Raw genomic sequence first — 14,526 nt, 5'->3', positions numbered from 1 at the left:
AACCTGGAATGCAAGTTGACCATCATAGTCAATCTTTAAGTGTAGACCTACTGCGCGGTTCGCGTGGACGCAAAAGTTATGCAGCACTGCAGGTCATATATCAACCAACGTCTTTATCATCCCGAATACAGATCGAATCCATTTCAATCAGTCATTTGTTTTACCACGAAGCTTAAGGTATCCGGTAATGCGTGTTAATACCGCTCAATTGACTACGGAAATAGTCTCCTACGCTGTTAAAAGAGTCTTCCGTGGTATGTGAGGTTCTTCTCAGCTCAGCACTGATTCGGATTCTGAAAACAAAATATATCTATGAAGAAACAAATTATTATTTCTCATTACTGTGCTATCAGAGACGAGAAATCCGTTATTCTATAAACTTATGAATGCTCGTATGGTGCGAACCATTAAGGCGGTTCAAAAAGTCGCTTATTTACATTTCAGTCTCGCCTACGGTGGGGATAAGAAAAGTACGGAAGACGTGAGTTTCTACATCGAAGAGTGTTTTCTTAGGAAGCGAAAATCAAAGAACGGGTCGCTACTCGGGGTACAAGAATTTGGAATCGGGATAATACTCTAGCTGTGCCAATTCCAGCCCAGACAGTCCTTAATAGCATTCCGGGGTCGAGCAAATCCTAGTGAGGTACTTAACAGATTCAGACTAACTACGAGCGCCCCATTCGCTCTCTCACTCTTACTATGTATGTATACAAGTAGAAACTTTGTTCAACACGATTAAGCTGCAGGCACATGCAACTGTGTGAAGACTGGAGTGTTTTGTTATATGATTAAGACTTCTAAGTCATCCTGGACTTATATGTTATCTGTCCAATTGAAGGTTTACCATGGAGAGAGTGCAGTAAGAAATCTTGGGATTCAAGCCCATGAGGAAATACGGCTAGTGTGTGTTGCTACATGCGATTACCCAATTCAGTGATTCTTGTGAAGTGACGAGGCGTTCCAGACAACAGCCCAAATAACGTACAAAAGAAGACGGGGGCACAATTTTACGTACCAACAATCTGACCAACACGACACTCCGGATTTAACCGGACATTCAAGTCATCAAGATCACTTACTATAACGCCTTATTCTTGATAGTTCTACCGCAGCAACACATTCCAATTACACCAGCGAATTCAACTCAACCATGGTCTACGCAACCACATCACTCCTCCTCGCTCTAACAGCCCTATTCCTCTACATCATCCAAAAACAAAGCAGACGCAATCACAGAAGCCAACAACGTGGATGTCAGCCCCCCGCTAAATTATATTCATACGACCCATTCTTCGGACTCGATGTCACGCTTCTGACGTCCATGGATATCCCGTCCTTGTCGAGGCATCATGAAAAACTTGGTAAAACGTTCGAGGTCAACGCACTTTTGGGACTGTCGGAAGTATGCACGGCTGAAACGGAGAATATCCGGGTTGTTAATACTGCTGGGAAGGTTTGGGGGATTGAGCCGTTTAGGTTACCAGGGTGAGTTGGGTTTTGTACTCACATTTCAGTTAGTTTGATTATTGAAGCTTGATCATTTTATTTGATACACAATTTTTTCGGATCTCGACAAAGCTCTTGACTAAGTCGTATTTAGTATGGAATACCTATGCGGTCGTGGTTTCCTAACAACAGACGGCGAAATGTGGAATCACTCGCGAAAGCTCCTCAAACCAACATTTTCCAAAACCAACATAGTCGATCTAAGTCCTCTCTCAAAAGAGCTAGACAAATTGCTTGAAACAATTCCAGCTAATGGGTCTGTCATCGACTTACAACCTGCGCTCTCTAACATGGTAAGTTCCAATCAAAAATCTCCCCTGCATTTTGTAACAATAGATCCAGTTCTCGCAACGTCAATGGATTTCCTCCTAGGAGTATTACCAAGCGACGAAACACATGAAGCACCTCATACACCAAGTGTATTCATCGCATCCTTTCACGATGCGATATTCCGCACCATGTTCCGAGTCCTGCTCGGAAGACTCTGGGCACTGGTCCCAAAAGCAATATATCTGAAAAACTGCAAGATATCACATGAGTTCATTGATTTCTACGTCGGCAAGGCCTTAGAGTCACAGGCTTCTACAGACAAGTATGACGAGGAAGATCTTGATGCAGCTCCAAGGCAGAGTATGGTTCGTAGTCTCGCGGCGCAAACAGATGATAGGGTTCATATCCGAAGTCAGATCATTCAGGGGATGTTGGCTTCTGGTGAGACGATTTCTGCTTTGCTTGGTAACACACTTTTGGTTCTCTCACGACATCCGAAATATTGGGAACAAGTGCGAGCTGAAGCTCTGAGAGGCGGAAGTGATCTTTTCCAATTCGATGCTCTGCGTAACTGTACTTTAGTGCAAAATATCCTTCGATAATGTAAGCCAAACCTAGGAAAAACGAATAGACTTGGGAGTTCTAATTACATTCCTAGCACTACGCCTATACCCCGTCTTCCCCGTCCTCGCCCGAGTCGCCCTCAGTGACACCACCCTCCCAACCGGCGGCGGCAAAAATCAAGACTTACCAATCTTCGTCCCCAAAGGTAGTACAGTAGTAATGAGCTACTACACACTGCACCGCGACACCTCCATCTTTGGCTCAAACGTCGAAACCTTCAGACCCGAACGCTGGGACGAGATACATCCCGAGCAATGGGAGTTTTTGCCTTTCGGTGGCGGTCTTAGAGCGTGTATGGCACAAAATAAAGTGCTTGTCGAGGCGGCGTATGTGCTTATTCGTTTGGCAGCAAGATTTGAGGTGCTGGAGTCGGGTGATGAGGTGCCGTGGAAGGGACAGTTGATGTTGACTTGTAAGAGTGCCAATGGATGTAAGGTCTCGCTTCGGAAAAGGGGGGGAACGGCCCCACTTTGACAAGAGGTTGAAGTTGAGAAAGTGCACAACGAAAAGTGATCCAGAGGTTTTGGAGAAGATAGTAGAAGCTTAATGTTGGGAACATAATCTAACTAGAAGCATGACTTGTTGAAAGATCGGTGAAACCTTGATTTCCTCAAGTCATGGTCCTTTCAATGGGGAGCGCCTGATGTCAGATTCCCATTATTTAGCTTATTTGCTCTGCTTTTGACCCTCTCATAAAAGTCCGTATTACGCACGTCACTAATGCTTCGACGTAAAGAACGGCGATCAAAAGTGACTCATTCAGCAGACCTCAGGAACGGTTACCGTACTCGACCCTCCCTTCTCTTTACCCTTCTTAGGCTTCCGGAACCACTTCAGCGGCCAAGAGGTCCAAGATTTATCCCCCGATGACTCTTCGTTGCCCGCTGGAGTGGAAGTAGACACCAACACTCTGGCTTTTTGATGCATCATTGACAGCAAAGACTTTTCTGGTTGAGATTGCTCATCAGGATCAGCAGTACTGGTAACCTTGGGTTTCCGAAAACGTTCACGAATCCCCGAAAACCAAGGCTTTTTTTGAGTTATTTCGTTAATACTCTCGCTACGCTCACTACTACCTGAATCTTCAGTAGAGCTCTCTTCAGACTCCGAGGTCTCAGACCCTGACGTTTCTGAACTGTATCCAGAACCATCATCATTTTCGACACTAATAGATCGATGAAACAAATAAAGTAGCGTATACCATAAGATGTACCACTCCGAAGGTCGAGTCTCTCCGCGGTCAGATTCAAATCGATTGAACCCTTGTGCGCGCTTCTGCCATTTGTCGTTGGGTGGAGAGTTTTTCGAGTCTCTCGTCATCTGCTTTATCGCCCCTTTACGGAATCTAGAATAAGATTTTAAGACAAATGTTACTAACGAATCGAGATTGAAAACAATGAAGTATGTTGCGAGGCCTACGAAGAAGGCTGTGACTATGAAGGGAGTTCGAGTTGCTGCCTCGGTGATATTGGGGATTGCCCAAAGTGCCTGATATTGGTCAACGATGAATTTTGAAACACAGATTTGCGAGGTCAGAATGAAATTGGGAACTTACTGCGCAGAATGCAAGGGGAAGATAGAAAATGCTCACGTATGTGAGAAGCCTCACGTTTTGACCGAGTCGCGTCGATATTCTACTCTCGACCACCGAGCTGGCACTGAATAACTATACGTGAGATGTTAGCGAGAATAACGAGCGAATCTCATAAGTCCCAGAACTTACGCCCTCTCGGAGCTCGGTAGCTCTTTCTCTTTGCCTCTCGAACCTAGCCTTCACAGCCTCAAGCTTCTTCCGTGCTTCACGATGTTTTCTCAATTCGTCCTTATCCTTCGAAACCCATTTCGCAACGGTTCTATAGTGATTTAGAGTCTCGTCAATAATGAGAATGAACTCTCCCGTGCTGGTTATGGCCCAGAAATATGGCCTGGAGCGAGTAAAGCTATCATCATCGAAAAGCAGCCTATCGTGCCTTTTCTCGCGTAAGAAGCTGTCCTGACCGGCAACAAATTGGTCCACATAGTCGCCAATTTTGGTCCAATGTGCCACTATCTTGGAGATTACCATGCTCAGCGTCGCAGATATCGTTGGCAGGACACTTTTAAGCGGCCCGATCAAGTCGTTCAATTCCTTGCTTGCGTTCGTATTGTCGAAATCAGTCGGGTCTTTATGGTAAAAGAAGGCAGGTGCCATGATGATGAGAGTCCAAAATTTGCTATCCCCAGAGTAGTCTTCATCTATTTTTTGCCAAATTCCTATTGCCTGATCTGTCAGCGCCAGCCTGTGAACTGTCACCCTGGATTCAATTGACTAACCATGAAGGATTGTAATTGAATTGTCCGCTTGTCCTTGTCCTGGTATAATCTGCCAGAAAACTTGCGATTCTCTGAGTCTGCGTATGGAATGATCTCGTACCAAGAGAATTGAAATTTTACGATACGTCTGCGGGAGACTCGCCGAATTGAGATTTGTTTGTGACTGAGATGCTCTAATATATTGCCTTCGTAGTACTGATTACTCACATGGCCGCTATCATCGTTCGCCTCGTTATCTTGGTCATCCTCGCCGTGACTTGACGTGTTAGATCCAGCATAGCAGTTTTTATCGTCTCCTTGATCTACTTTAATGTCTCGTTCAAACAAAGGGATAGATAACCAAATACGTGACGGGTCATCTCCTATTACCCTCGACAGACCTGTGAGCACGCTTTTCGGCTTAGCAAGCTTACTTTCTTTGAAAATGATTAGAGAACTCACCAGAGCCTTCGCCAAGGGGCGGTAATGTGAGGATCACAATATACCTGACGACCTTCCCTGTGTTGGATGTCAGGCCCAGGGCCTCCGGTCGTCTCCCAGCCCGTCAGTGGACCTTTGTTGTAGTCAGTCCTCGGTTGCCCCCTATAATGATACGTCACGCCTGGCTCTAGAGGACCATAGGCAGAAGAAACTGAGTCGCTGTCGGTGAGAGCATCGTTGATGTTAGAAGGTCCAATCACGTCTTCCCTCAGTCGTTGCTGTTGTGAATGGTAGACCATTTTCTGGTATCCCAAGTGTGCATGCGCGATCTGTGCAAGTTCGTCCTTGGGTACAACTATTGGGAATTCCCCTGAAAATTGGCGACCTATTCCGGACAGCTTCGGAAGTGCATGTCGTCTATTATCACGGCATCTTATGACATGCTTTCCATTGTATACCTTATTTCTGAAATCTTTATCCGACAAATAAGACTCGCGAAAGAAGAAGAAGCCTCCCTTCGATCGTAGTTCGTCAGAAAAGCGTTCAACTCTTTCGATTTCAGCCAAAAGCACGGATGGGTTGCCTCCCCCTCGGAAGCTCCCTGGAAAACAGTCGTAACCGTCGTCTTTATTGGTAAGACTAGCAAGATCGAAAGTAAAACTGCATCTTTCGTCACGGGCGAAGATAATACCTTTCTCTTTCAAATGTGGATAATACGTATCTTTGTCTCCTTCACCACGAAAGCCACTCGTTCCTCCGAACAGCTGCTCACAGAGATCTGGGTGGGGAAAACTACCGTATTCTATCGTTTCTGAAGTATATCCCTTTAGGCTGCGATGTCCTAGTCTATTGGAACTCGTAGATCTAACGCTGAGTTGTGAGTTTGATTCTGATCTTTCTTCTTCGCAAACGTCGCCATTCTCGTTGTTTGAGTTCGTTGCTTCTGTATTATCTGATGACTCCTGGTACGTCTCAATTCTTGCAACGTTCCTTCTCACGCCTTCGCCACCCTTGAGTCTTCGGGTATTTCTTGAGCTCATCCTGTCGCTACGCTCCTCAACCACTACAACATCTATGGGGGCACTAGATCTTCGGCTTTCTCGCCGCCTCATAACAAGGCTAGGCCCCTCAACCATCGCTTCTTCATTGCTCGGGCCCGTAGCTCGGGCTTCTCGTGAATCTGTTGCAGACTGCCTGCGCCTCACAGAGACACGTTCCCCAATTTCCGCCAGATTCCCATCGTCCAAAGGTTCTTCCCTGAGTTCGCGACGTACTCTTCGTGGTTCAGAATCGGAGCTCATAGAAGAAAAGGAATAAGAGGACGATGCCCTGCTTTGAGATCCATGACTTGACGGCCGACTACTACGACGACGCTCACGCCTTTTCTCAGCCCGTTCCTCCGCTTCTGAGATATCCAACAATTTCATAAACCGCGCAGAGTGATTTCTCAAATCCTTCAAAGTCTCACTGACCTCTTTAAGCAAAGGAAGCAGTACATCGATGCTTTCGACACCAGGCTTAGCCGGAGACGAGGCTGTCTCGATGGGAACGCTTGCAACAACTTCGTTAACTGGACTGACTGGCTCGATCGCAAGATCCGGAGCACTCGGCGACGTCGCCATGATGAATCCAGATAATCGTTGAAAACTTTTTAACCGGAAGGAATTCGTATGGTAGATGATTGCGAAATGGTTGAAAGATCATATGAGCCTCGATAATGCGCTCGAGGTTCAGCTTTTCAGCTGTCCACGCAGGCAAGCCACCAGATGCATGCTCTTGCATATGCTGTGCTGACGGCATTGCTTCGCTTGACATATCCTCATTTAGTTGAATCGAAGAAATATAGTGACTATCACTCGCCATACATCGCGTCGCTCGGCGCGTGACGTCCCAACTGATGTTAAAGAGGTTGATGAAAAAAAAAGAACTAAGGGAAGTGGCTGATGCTAGACGTGATCATCTAGGTACCGCATAAACAAACGAAAGTCACTTTGGCCCTAGCCTGATTTAGCAATCACCTGATTTATGTTTAGTTGGTGTACTGACTCCTTCCTTTCAAGTTCTAAGAATCACATACTCCCTAGGTAACACGGAGCCAAAAGCGGCTGGACACGAAACGACGTGGCGGGTTTATAGAGCATGTCTGGAAAAGGTCCATGGGTCCAGAGGTCCTTTATGCTATTAGCTCGCTGTATATATATATATAAACACAATAGGAACTCACCTTAAATCTCTACTCCACCTAATCCCTCTATATACGTAAAACTTTATATCTGTCCCAAATTCGAACTGTCAACCACTCACAAGTACCAACAAACCAGGCATTACCAACACCGCACCATAATGAAAAGAAATACCCATTGATTTCATACGCTTTTATCGTCCTAGATGTACACGAACGAAAACTGAAAAAAGGAAAAATCTCGCTATGCTACAAGCAGCAGATGCTATATGCTAATTACGTGTACTGATAATGTTTCCTCGAAAGCCTGATCCCACGCAGACTCTATAAATACAACAACCTCAGTTTCATCGCACCCAAAAGACCTAATCCACACCGTCCATAACTTGCGAGCGTCCTATACAGCAGAAGAAGACCCCGCAGCCCCAGATCCACCCTCATCACCACTCTTCGGTGTCTTCTTCTTATGCCTATTCCGTCTCCTCTTTTTCTTGACCTCTTCCGATTTCTGGTCCCGCTCCGCCTGAGTTTCATCCAGCAGATTGTCCTTTGACCCGTTGGCTGTACCCTCGACCAAGACTTTCTTCACACTAGCATCATCTCCTTCATTCGAACTACTATTAGTCTCCAGAATCACTTTTCGAAAACCACCGGAATCGATGATGTTCTCGGTGATACTGCCACTCCTGGCTGCACCTCTCTTCTTACGGGGTTTTTTCCCATTGTTTTCGGTTAACTCGCCTACGGTATCTGTACTACCGCTGCCATCACTTTGGCTGGTACTGTGTCTGGTCAGTGGCTCTTCCGATGGGGGTGACCGTGATTCGCCATCTTCTTGATTGAAACGGGCAGTTTTTTTCATGGTTGGGCTAGAAGACTTTGGTCGCTCGGTGAATGAGCCATAGCCCTGCTGTAAAGCTTGAACGCCATCTTTGGCGTCCTTTCCAGCGGACTTCAGTAGGCCTTCGCCCTCGCCACCTTGAGGTGCTGAAGTATCCGGGAAGAAAGGATCGTCACGGTAAGGTTCTTCGATATGAGTTTCATGTGCTCCATCGTTATGAGGCACTGACTCTGAACGGGATTCAGATCTACCGTTGATGCCTGCCGATTTAATTTTGACTGTGTTGTATCGGGTTGTCTTTGGTCGACTGGCAAGATTCGACGGGCCGAGATGCTTGAGGTGTTCCCTCATGTCAGCCATGTTACCACGAACCATAACGTTCTTGCCATCTGCACCGGAAGAGTTTCGTCGCATGAATGTAGCCTTAGGACTAGTGCCAAACTTATTTGCTGGGCTGTGGCTTCGTTCCACGCCGGTTAAGGACAGATGTCTGTGTAGCTCGGGTCCATGTTCTTCGGCAAGATCAATCAGGTGGTCTTCCGCGACGTTGGGGGCGGACGTTGCTGAGCTTTCAATTACATGACCCTTCGGGATGCGTGCCTTTGGAGCAGGGTGGATACGTCGGATGGCCTTGTGTACGTCAATGTAGACGTCGGACTCGTCAACAATTTCCCTAGTTTGAATCAGCTTGACTGTCAATAATATGGAACACATGACTTACTCTCCGATCAGTTCCTCGATAACGTCTTCAAGTGTAACAACACCAATGGCACCAAAGTTCTCTCCGGGATCTTCCGATACCAAAACCATGTGCGACTTGCCTTCCTGGAAGAAATTGACAATATCCAGACAACTAGTCTCCGGCCGTGTTTCTGGCAACGTAGCCAGAGCAAACTCACGGACTTTCTTGCAATCTTCAGGATCATAGGTGATAAGAATTTTGACAAGAAGCATACCAACAAAGTTGTTTTCGTTTCCAGGTTCGTAGATGGGAATTCGAGAATAACCCGCGCTGAGGATCACATCCATGGTCGCCTCGTCCAGAACAGTATCTGCAGACATGGTGAAGACATCTTCCATTGGTGTCATGATATCTCCGACAGATTTCTCCTTGAGATCAAGCACTGCACTAATAATTGTGACCTCATCTTGATTGAGACGCGAAGTCGGATCAGGCCCAAGTGTTTTGTGCAGAGTAACGAGAGTCTTCAATCCAGACTTCTTATATACCGAGCCATGATCCTCGCCCAGAGCGTAATCAAGAAGTCGAGCAGTTGGCCACGCGATAGGACCCAAAATCCACATGAGAGCCGTAACGTATGGGGACATAAAAGCACCGATTGCTGAACCGTAGCGTGCGCACACAGCTTGAGGAATGACCTCACCGAAAATGACTATTATGATTAGTGGTGTTTGTAAATTGTTCTACGCAACATACCAATTAACACAGTACTGCCGGCAACAGCTGGCCAACCTCCACCAAGAGACCGATCGAGCACAATGGGCAACGTCTCATTGACAATGACATTTGACAAGAGTAATGTAACCAGGACCCAATGTTTGCCTTTCTTCATCAAATCGAGTACCTTCTGCGCATTCTTTTGTTCCTTGCCGTCGCTCGAGGTCGCGATGACTTGGAGATGGATGCCATCCTGTCCCATGTAGCTTCAATGAATTAGCAATTGAGCTTTCCATAGCTTCAAATCACACTCACGCAATTGTTAATCCCGCGAAAGCACCTCCCAGCAATACCAGAACCGCTGCGATACCCAGATATACCCATAGTCCCGGCTCTCCAGCATCCTTTGGTTGTTCCTTTTCGAGAATACCAAACAATCCTTTCACCGGCGCAGCAGCCACGGAGGAGACATGGCAGAGTCCCAGGAACAGGACCTTTGCCAGTCCCAGAATCGCAGGTCTTGACCCGGGTCCAAGACGATAACTCTGCCCGCCTAGAGCATTAGACCTCATATCCACCATCTGCGAAATTACCACGCGTCGTCGATCGATTGGAATGGCTTCTTCTTGTGGAGCTCTGGATGAAAGGGTGCTGGAGCTCGAAAGACGTCCTTCCTGGTCCTGACAACTTTATTCGTCCCGGGAAGTCCTTTGTCGACGATGTTGAGAAGCTGTGGGAAGCTCAAATGAAGGTGTCGATGTTCGATAATTGAGGTATTAAGACAGACCCCTCTGGATGCAAATGGGCAGGGTCTTCACCTGCAGACGCGAGCGAGTGGCACCGTAATTATTGTGTGCTTTGAAGGCATATGTTTGGCTCCCGCAGATGGTGGAAGCTCGGGTGGTGGTCCGTGTCGTGGGACGAGCTTCACCGCGAGGGAATCTTGGCAGAAATGACGACGTCTTCGTTCTTCCGTTTAGACGAGCTCACTTAGCCACAATGTTCAATTGAACTACAGTCTTCACTTCTTTTTATACACAATATTATGATGAACATGTCATCGCAACTGACTCGCCTCTTCCCATCAAAAAAGGAGCTGACTGTACCATAAGATGTACTTCGAATACATTCCCACGGTTGTACCTCCCGAAGCTATTCCAGTAACAATGACAAGGTCCTCACCCGACATTTCTTCCAATAGAAGAATTTCGCCAAGGCAGCACAAAGATGGCAATGAAGCATTCCTAACCTGTCAAATACAGCTATCTTGTATACCAAGCGGTATAAAATAACTGGCACGGCGTCTGTCATTTTCTTGACCTTTTCTTTGCGTCTAATAGTCCGAAATATTTTCGTTGGTCTCGTATACATGTCATACGCACAATGAGCATGAGCAGTTTGCGCTTGTATTGTTACTCGCAGTCCTTGTTGTATTATCTTCGTGCCTTACTGAAGGTTGACTTGACTTCAAATGACCTGCGATATCTGCTTGGCGGCTGGTGAGTTTAAGTATCATACAGCACATCATCCCGACACGTCCCGCTAACATCGCTATTTCATCAAAACACTATATTTTCGACTATTATTCAATACTCCCAAACGTTGTTTTATCATGTCGACCTCAATACCTGGTCATTGGCAGCTGAAATTTGTGACAGAATGTAATTTCGTCATGTTATGGCTTTGTCTTACATCATCAGTCATCAAATATCACCAGTCGTCAACTGGCATCGGCGGTCGATTATCTTCGGTCGTCAAATTGCATCAGTCTTCAAATTGCATCAGTCTTCAATTTGCATCAGTCTCCAATTTGCATCAATCGTCACTTAACACAGTCTTCCACTTTGACAATAGAATGTTTCAGAAATTGGCAGAAACCACCCCGATTCTACCGCCTTCTATAAAACCACTTACATCTATGGTAAAGAAGCAAAATGTTGGTTACGTATTGTCAATGAGTCGATTATTAAAAGCCTACACTCACCTACCGCGATCCTGCCAGGCAAGCCTGAATTTGCATTTGAGAGAGAAAGTTTGTGAGATTTTCCGAGCTCTTCATTCCTACAGAGTGAAGGAATTGGAGACCTGAGGAGAGGTTCTGCGCAAGACGTGGAATTCAGACGTCTGATTGCTCATTCGAGAGTCTTGTGGAGAGCATGTCATCTAGGAGGGCCGCTCTTCGAGGCGGATGAATGGCACACTGAATGTAGTATCGTGCAGGGAAATCCAGAAAGTACGTTTTGTAGCGAAATCATATGCGTGTTCAGTTAACTCTTTCAAGTTTTTTCTAAGTAGCTTCAAAATTGAAAATTGATAAGAGTAATACTTAGTATAAGTAGTGGGCATAAAACACGTTTTTTGGTCCTCTCGCGTATCGGCTCAATCTTATTGTCTAGTGCTGCCTTATGGGCGCAACCCAAGAATCTCTCACAGTGACCATATGGTGCGCTATTCTATTGCCGTGAGATACGCTCAGATCAGTAAGGTATGTTACTCATCTTATGTCTCTAAACATTCATACTTAGTCCGGTCCGGTGTCGACACAAGAGCACCGCTAGCTCCTTGCTTTACTTTGATTCAGCCTTTCACCATCCCCTCTCTCTCTTCATCAACAATTGGTATCGTCTTATTTGTTAATCGGATAGGTTATAGTAGCCAAGTGGCACGCTACCTAAGTATACTAAGGTGTTAGTGTACGAGCGACACTTGATATATCCGGTCGAGGAAGAAGATAGGCTGTAGCAGTATTCTTTACATCTCTGTTTTATTTAATTACTTAGTTGGACTCGATGTCGAGACGCCGACCTCTACAAGTAGAAATATAATTACTTCATGAATTATTCTTACCTCTCCCATACTTAAGTTTGGTAAAACCGTCAGTTGCTGTCAGCTCTATCAAGTCACACTAGATGGTCGGTGCGCCCGACTCGTCATGGTAACGACTCTCGTTACGCTGTCTTCACGGCGACGGCAAATCCATTTCGGTCAATAAGGATATGAATTTTACTTCTGTCTTTCTTAACGTAAGCTCTTCCGAATAATCCGTCTCCTCCAGGTGTAGGAGCGGGAACTAGTATACTTTCCGGCTCTTATACATCAAGCGTTGCTAAACAAGTCTTTGTTTTAATGCTAGTGGTCATTTTACGCTCTACTAAGGCTCACTTCTGCGAAAGCCAGTAATTGTTCAATCTTAGGATTGTAGTTTTATTTTATTTTTATACAAAGTTACTACTTAAAATACCATCAGCAGTTTTGAGTACATAACACTGTGGTGGCGGACTTGTTCTAATGTAAATAACACATGTAAATAGTACTTTTGAGATTAATGACGATCGGGCCGTTCATCTCAGGTAATTCTAATCGATAGCACCTTGAATTTAAAACACGGGTTTCGCTAAATTCTATTCGTTACATGTAAAAAGAATTTGAAGAAAGGGGTACTGCTATAGATGGGTGTAAGTGATCTCACTAGCTGAGCTGGTGGGGGAGAAGCATTAAGTAGGGGTAGTAGACTAGTAGTTATACTATAAACTAGTCAAATGCCCTACCTGAAGTTAGGTACTTCTACCAATTGAATATATGTTCTACCTTCCGGGCATTTACCTTGGAAATTCCACCTTGTGTGTAAAGGTAAAGGTATTTTTCAAATACCTACTTTTTATCTTATAAGATATTATTTACCTACATTAATTATACCAAATACCCTGTTATTATTGTGGCAAATAGTAATTCAAGAACGTGATTGCGATTGTGCGAGGGCCCTGAATATAATGAATCATATTACCATGTCAGTGTGTAAACTCTGGAAGAATTCAGTCGACGGTATTTTCTATAAGTTATTGGGTGACCGCGGTCTTATAGACACTACAGTAACCGACGCTAACTTTAAGCCAAAGCGCCTTTTTACACTAAAACTCACCGCGTACACTTTAAAGTAATTAACGACTACTCTATAATTAGAAAGTGACTTCTTAGGACCTTAATATTTCGAACATTTTTAAGATATATACTTATTAGCTTTTCTAATTAGAAGCGTTAATCGTCTCGATATACCTCTAGGAAAGTACCCTAAGTCGAAAATCGCGACTTTTACCTAAAAAAGCGTTAAAAGCCCGCCTTTTTTTAGTACCTCGACTTTAAGACTATACCTTAAGAAATTGCCTTAATAGTTCTAATAAATATTAGGGTATATATAATAAGGCCTTCGAATTATAATTAAGAATTAAAATTAGTATAATTCGATCGTCGGGTTAAAAGTTATATATATTTATAAACTATAAGAATAGCCGTTTTTGGTGGGGTTTTCGGAAATAGTTTAAAGTTACCGTCTAGTACCATACATTATTTCTTAACAGTTCGCACTTTTGCACTGAGGTTTCATTTTAGGGAGACAAATTCTAATAATTTCTGTGCCATTAGTTTCCGACGTGATATATAGGTATCAGAAGACTCCTTATCGTAGAAGCAACCGGTAATTGGCTATTCTAATTGTTATCGGGGTCTTTCGTTTACAAGTAATTCATCGGTCAAATATTGCTATTCGACCCAAGAATCTTCATTGAGCATCAATACATCATGACATCTACTTACCAGAATTTCGCCTTACATTCCGTCTTTCGAGGCTTCATAGTCCGCATTGTGTGACAGGAAGGGCAGAGGTTGGTGCTTAGGAAGACGGAGTTCTAGCACTACTTTTTAAGGGGGCATTTCCTTACCAAGATGTTTAGCAAGCCTCTGCCGCTGCTGATATTGCTTCAGTGCTTGCGTCGCTCTTCGTAGATCGTCTCTTAGTTGAATACAATTCTGCACTCTAGAGGAGTCTTGCTAGATACAGTGTAAGAAATGAGTTAAGTTGAGTTGAGTTGAGTAATGGCCACTACTCAAACTCAACTCAAGATAATAATTAACTACTCTAACTCAACTCAAACTTAACTCAAGTTATTTATAATTAGTTTGAGCAGTTTGAGTATT

The 14,526-nt window shown here is 44.7% G+C and overlaps 3 protein-coding genes across 3 annotated transcripts; 1 reads left to right on the top strand and 2 right to left on the bottom strand.

Annotated features, from left to right (window-relative positions):
- Positions 1-1,150: 1,150 nt before the first annotated feature.
- On the top strand, positions 1,151-2,874 carry GLAREA_01225 (Cytochrome P450; the record flags this gene model as incomplete). The annotated part of the gene is made up of 3 exons (XM_008088441.1): positions 1,151-1,485; positions 1,601-2,349; positions 2,435-2,874. The coding sequence occupies 3 exons, from the start codon at positions 1,151-1,153 to the stop codon at positions 2,872-2,874; spliced, it is 1,524 nt and encodes a 507-aa protein (XP_008086632.1).
- A 285-nt stretch (positions 2,875-3,159) lies between these two features.
- GLAREA_01224 (uncharacterized protein) lies at positions 3,160-6,755 on the bottom strand (the record flags this gene model as incomplete). The annotated part of the gene is made up of 5 exons (XM_008088440.1): positions 3,160-3,888; positions 3,956-4,066; positions 4,124-4,660; positions 4,714-5,104; positions 5,155-6,755. The coding sequence occupies 5 exons, from the start codon at positions 6,753-6,755 to the stop codon at positions 3,160-3,162; spliced, it is 3,369 nt and encodes a 1,122-aa protein (XP_008086631.1).
- A 957-nt stretch (positions 6,756-7,712) lies between these two features.
- Positions 7,713-10,136, bottom strand: GLAREA_01223 (CBS-domain-containing protein; the record flags this gene model as incomplete). The annotated part of the gene is made up of 4 exons (XM_008088439.1): positions 7,713-8,829; positions 8,878-9,550; positions 9,595-9,821; positions 9,871-10,136. 4 exons carry the CDS (start codon positions 10,134-10,136, stop codon positions 7,713-7,715), a joined length of 2,283 nt encoding a protein of 760 aa, XP_008086630.1.
- Positions 10,137-14,526: the final 4,390 nt, after the last annotated feature.

Source organism: Glarea lozoyensis (genome assembly GCF_000409485.1).
Source record: "Glarea lozoyensis ATCC 20868 chromosome Unknown GLAREA7, whole genome shotgun sequence".
Lineage (NCBI taxonomy): Eukaryota > Fungi > Ascomycota > Leotiomycetes > Helotiales > Helotiaceae > Glarea > Glarea lozoyensis.
The sequence above is the reverse complement of the archived record's forward strand: the minus strand, read 5'-3'. Positions and strand labels throughout refer to the sequence as shown.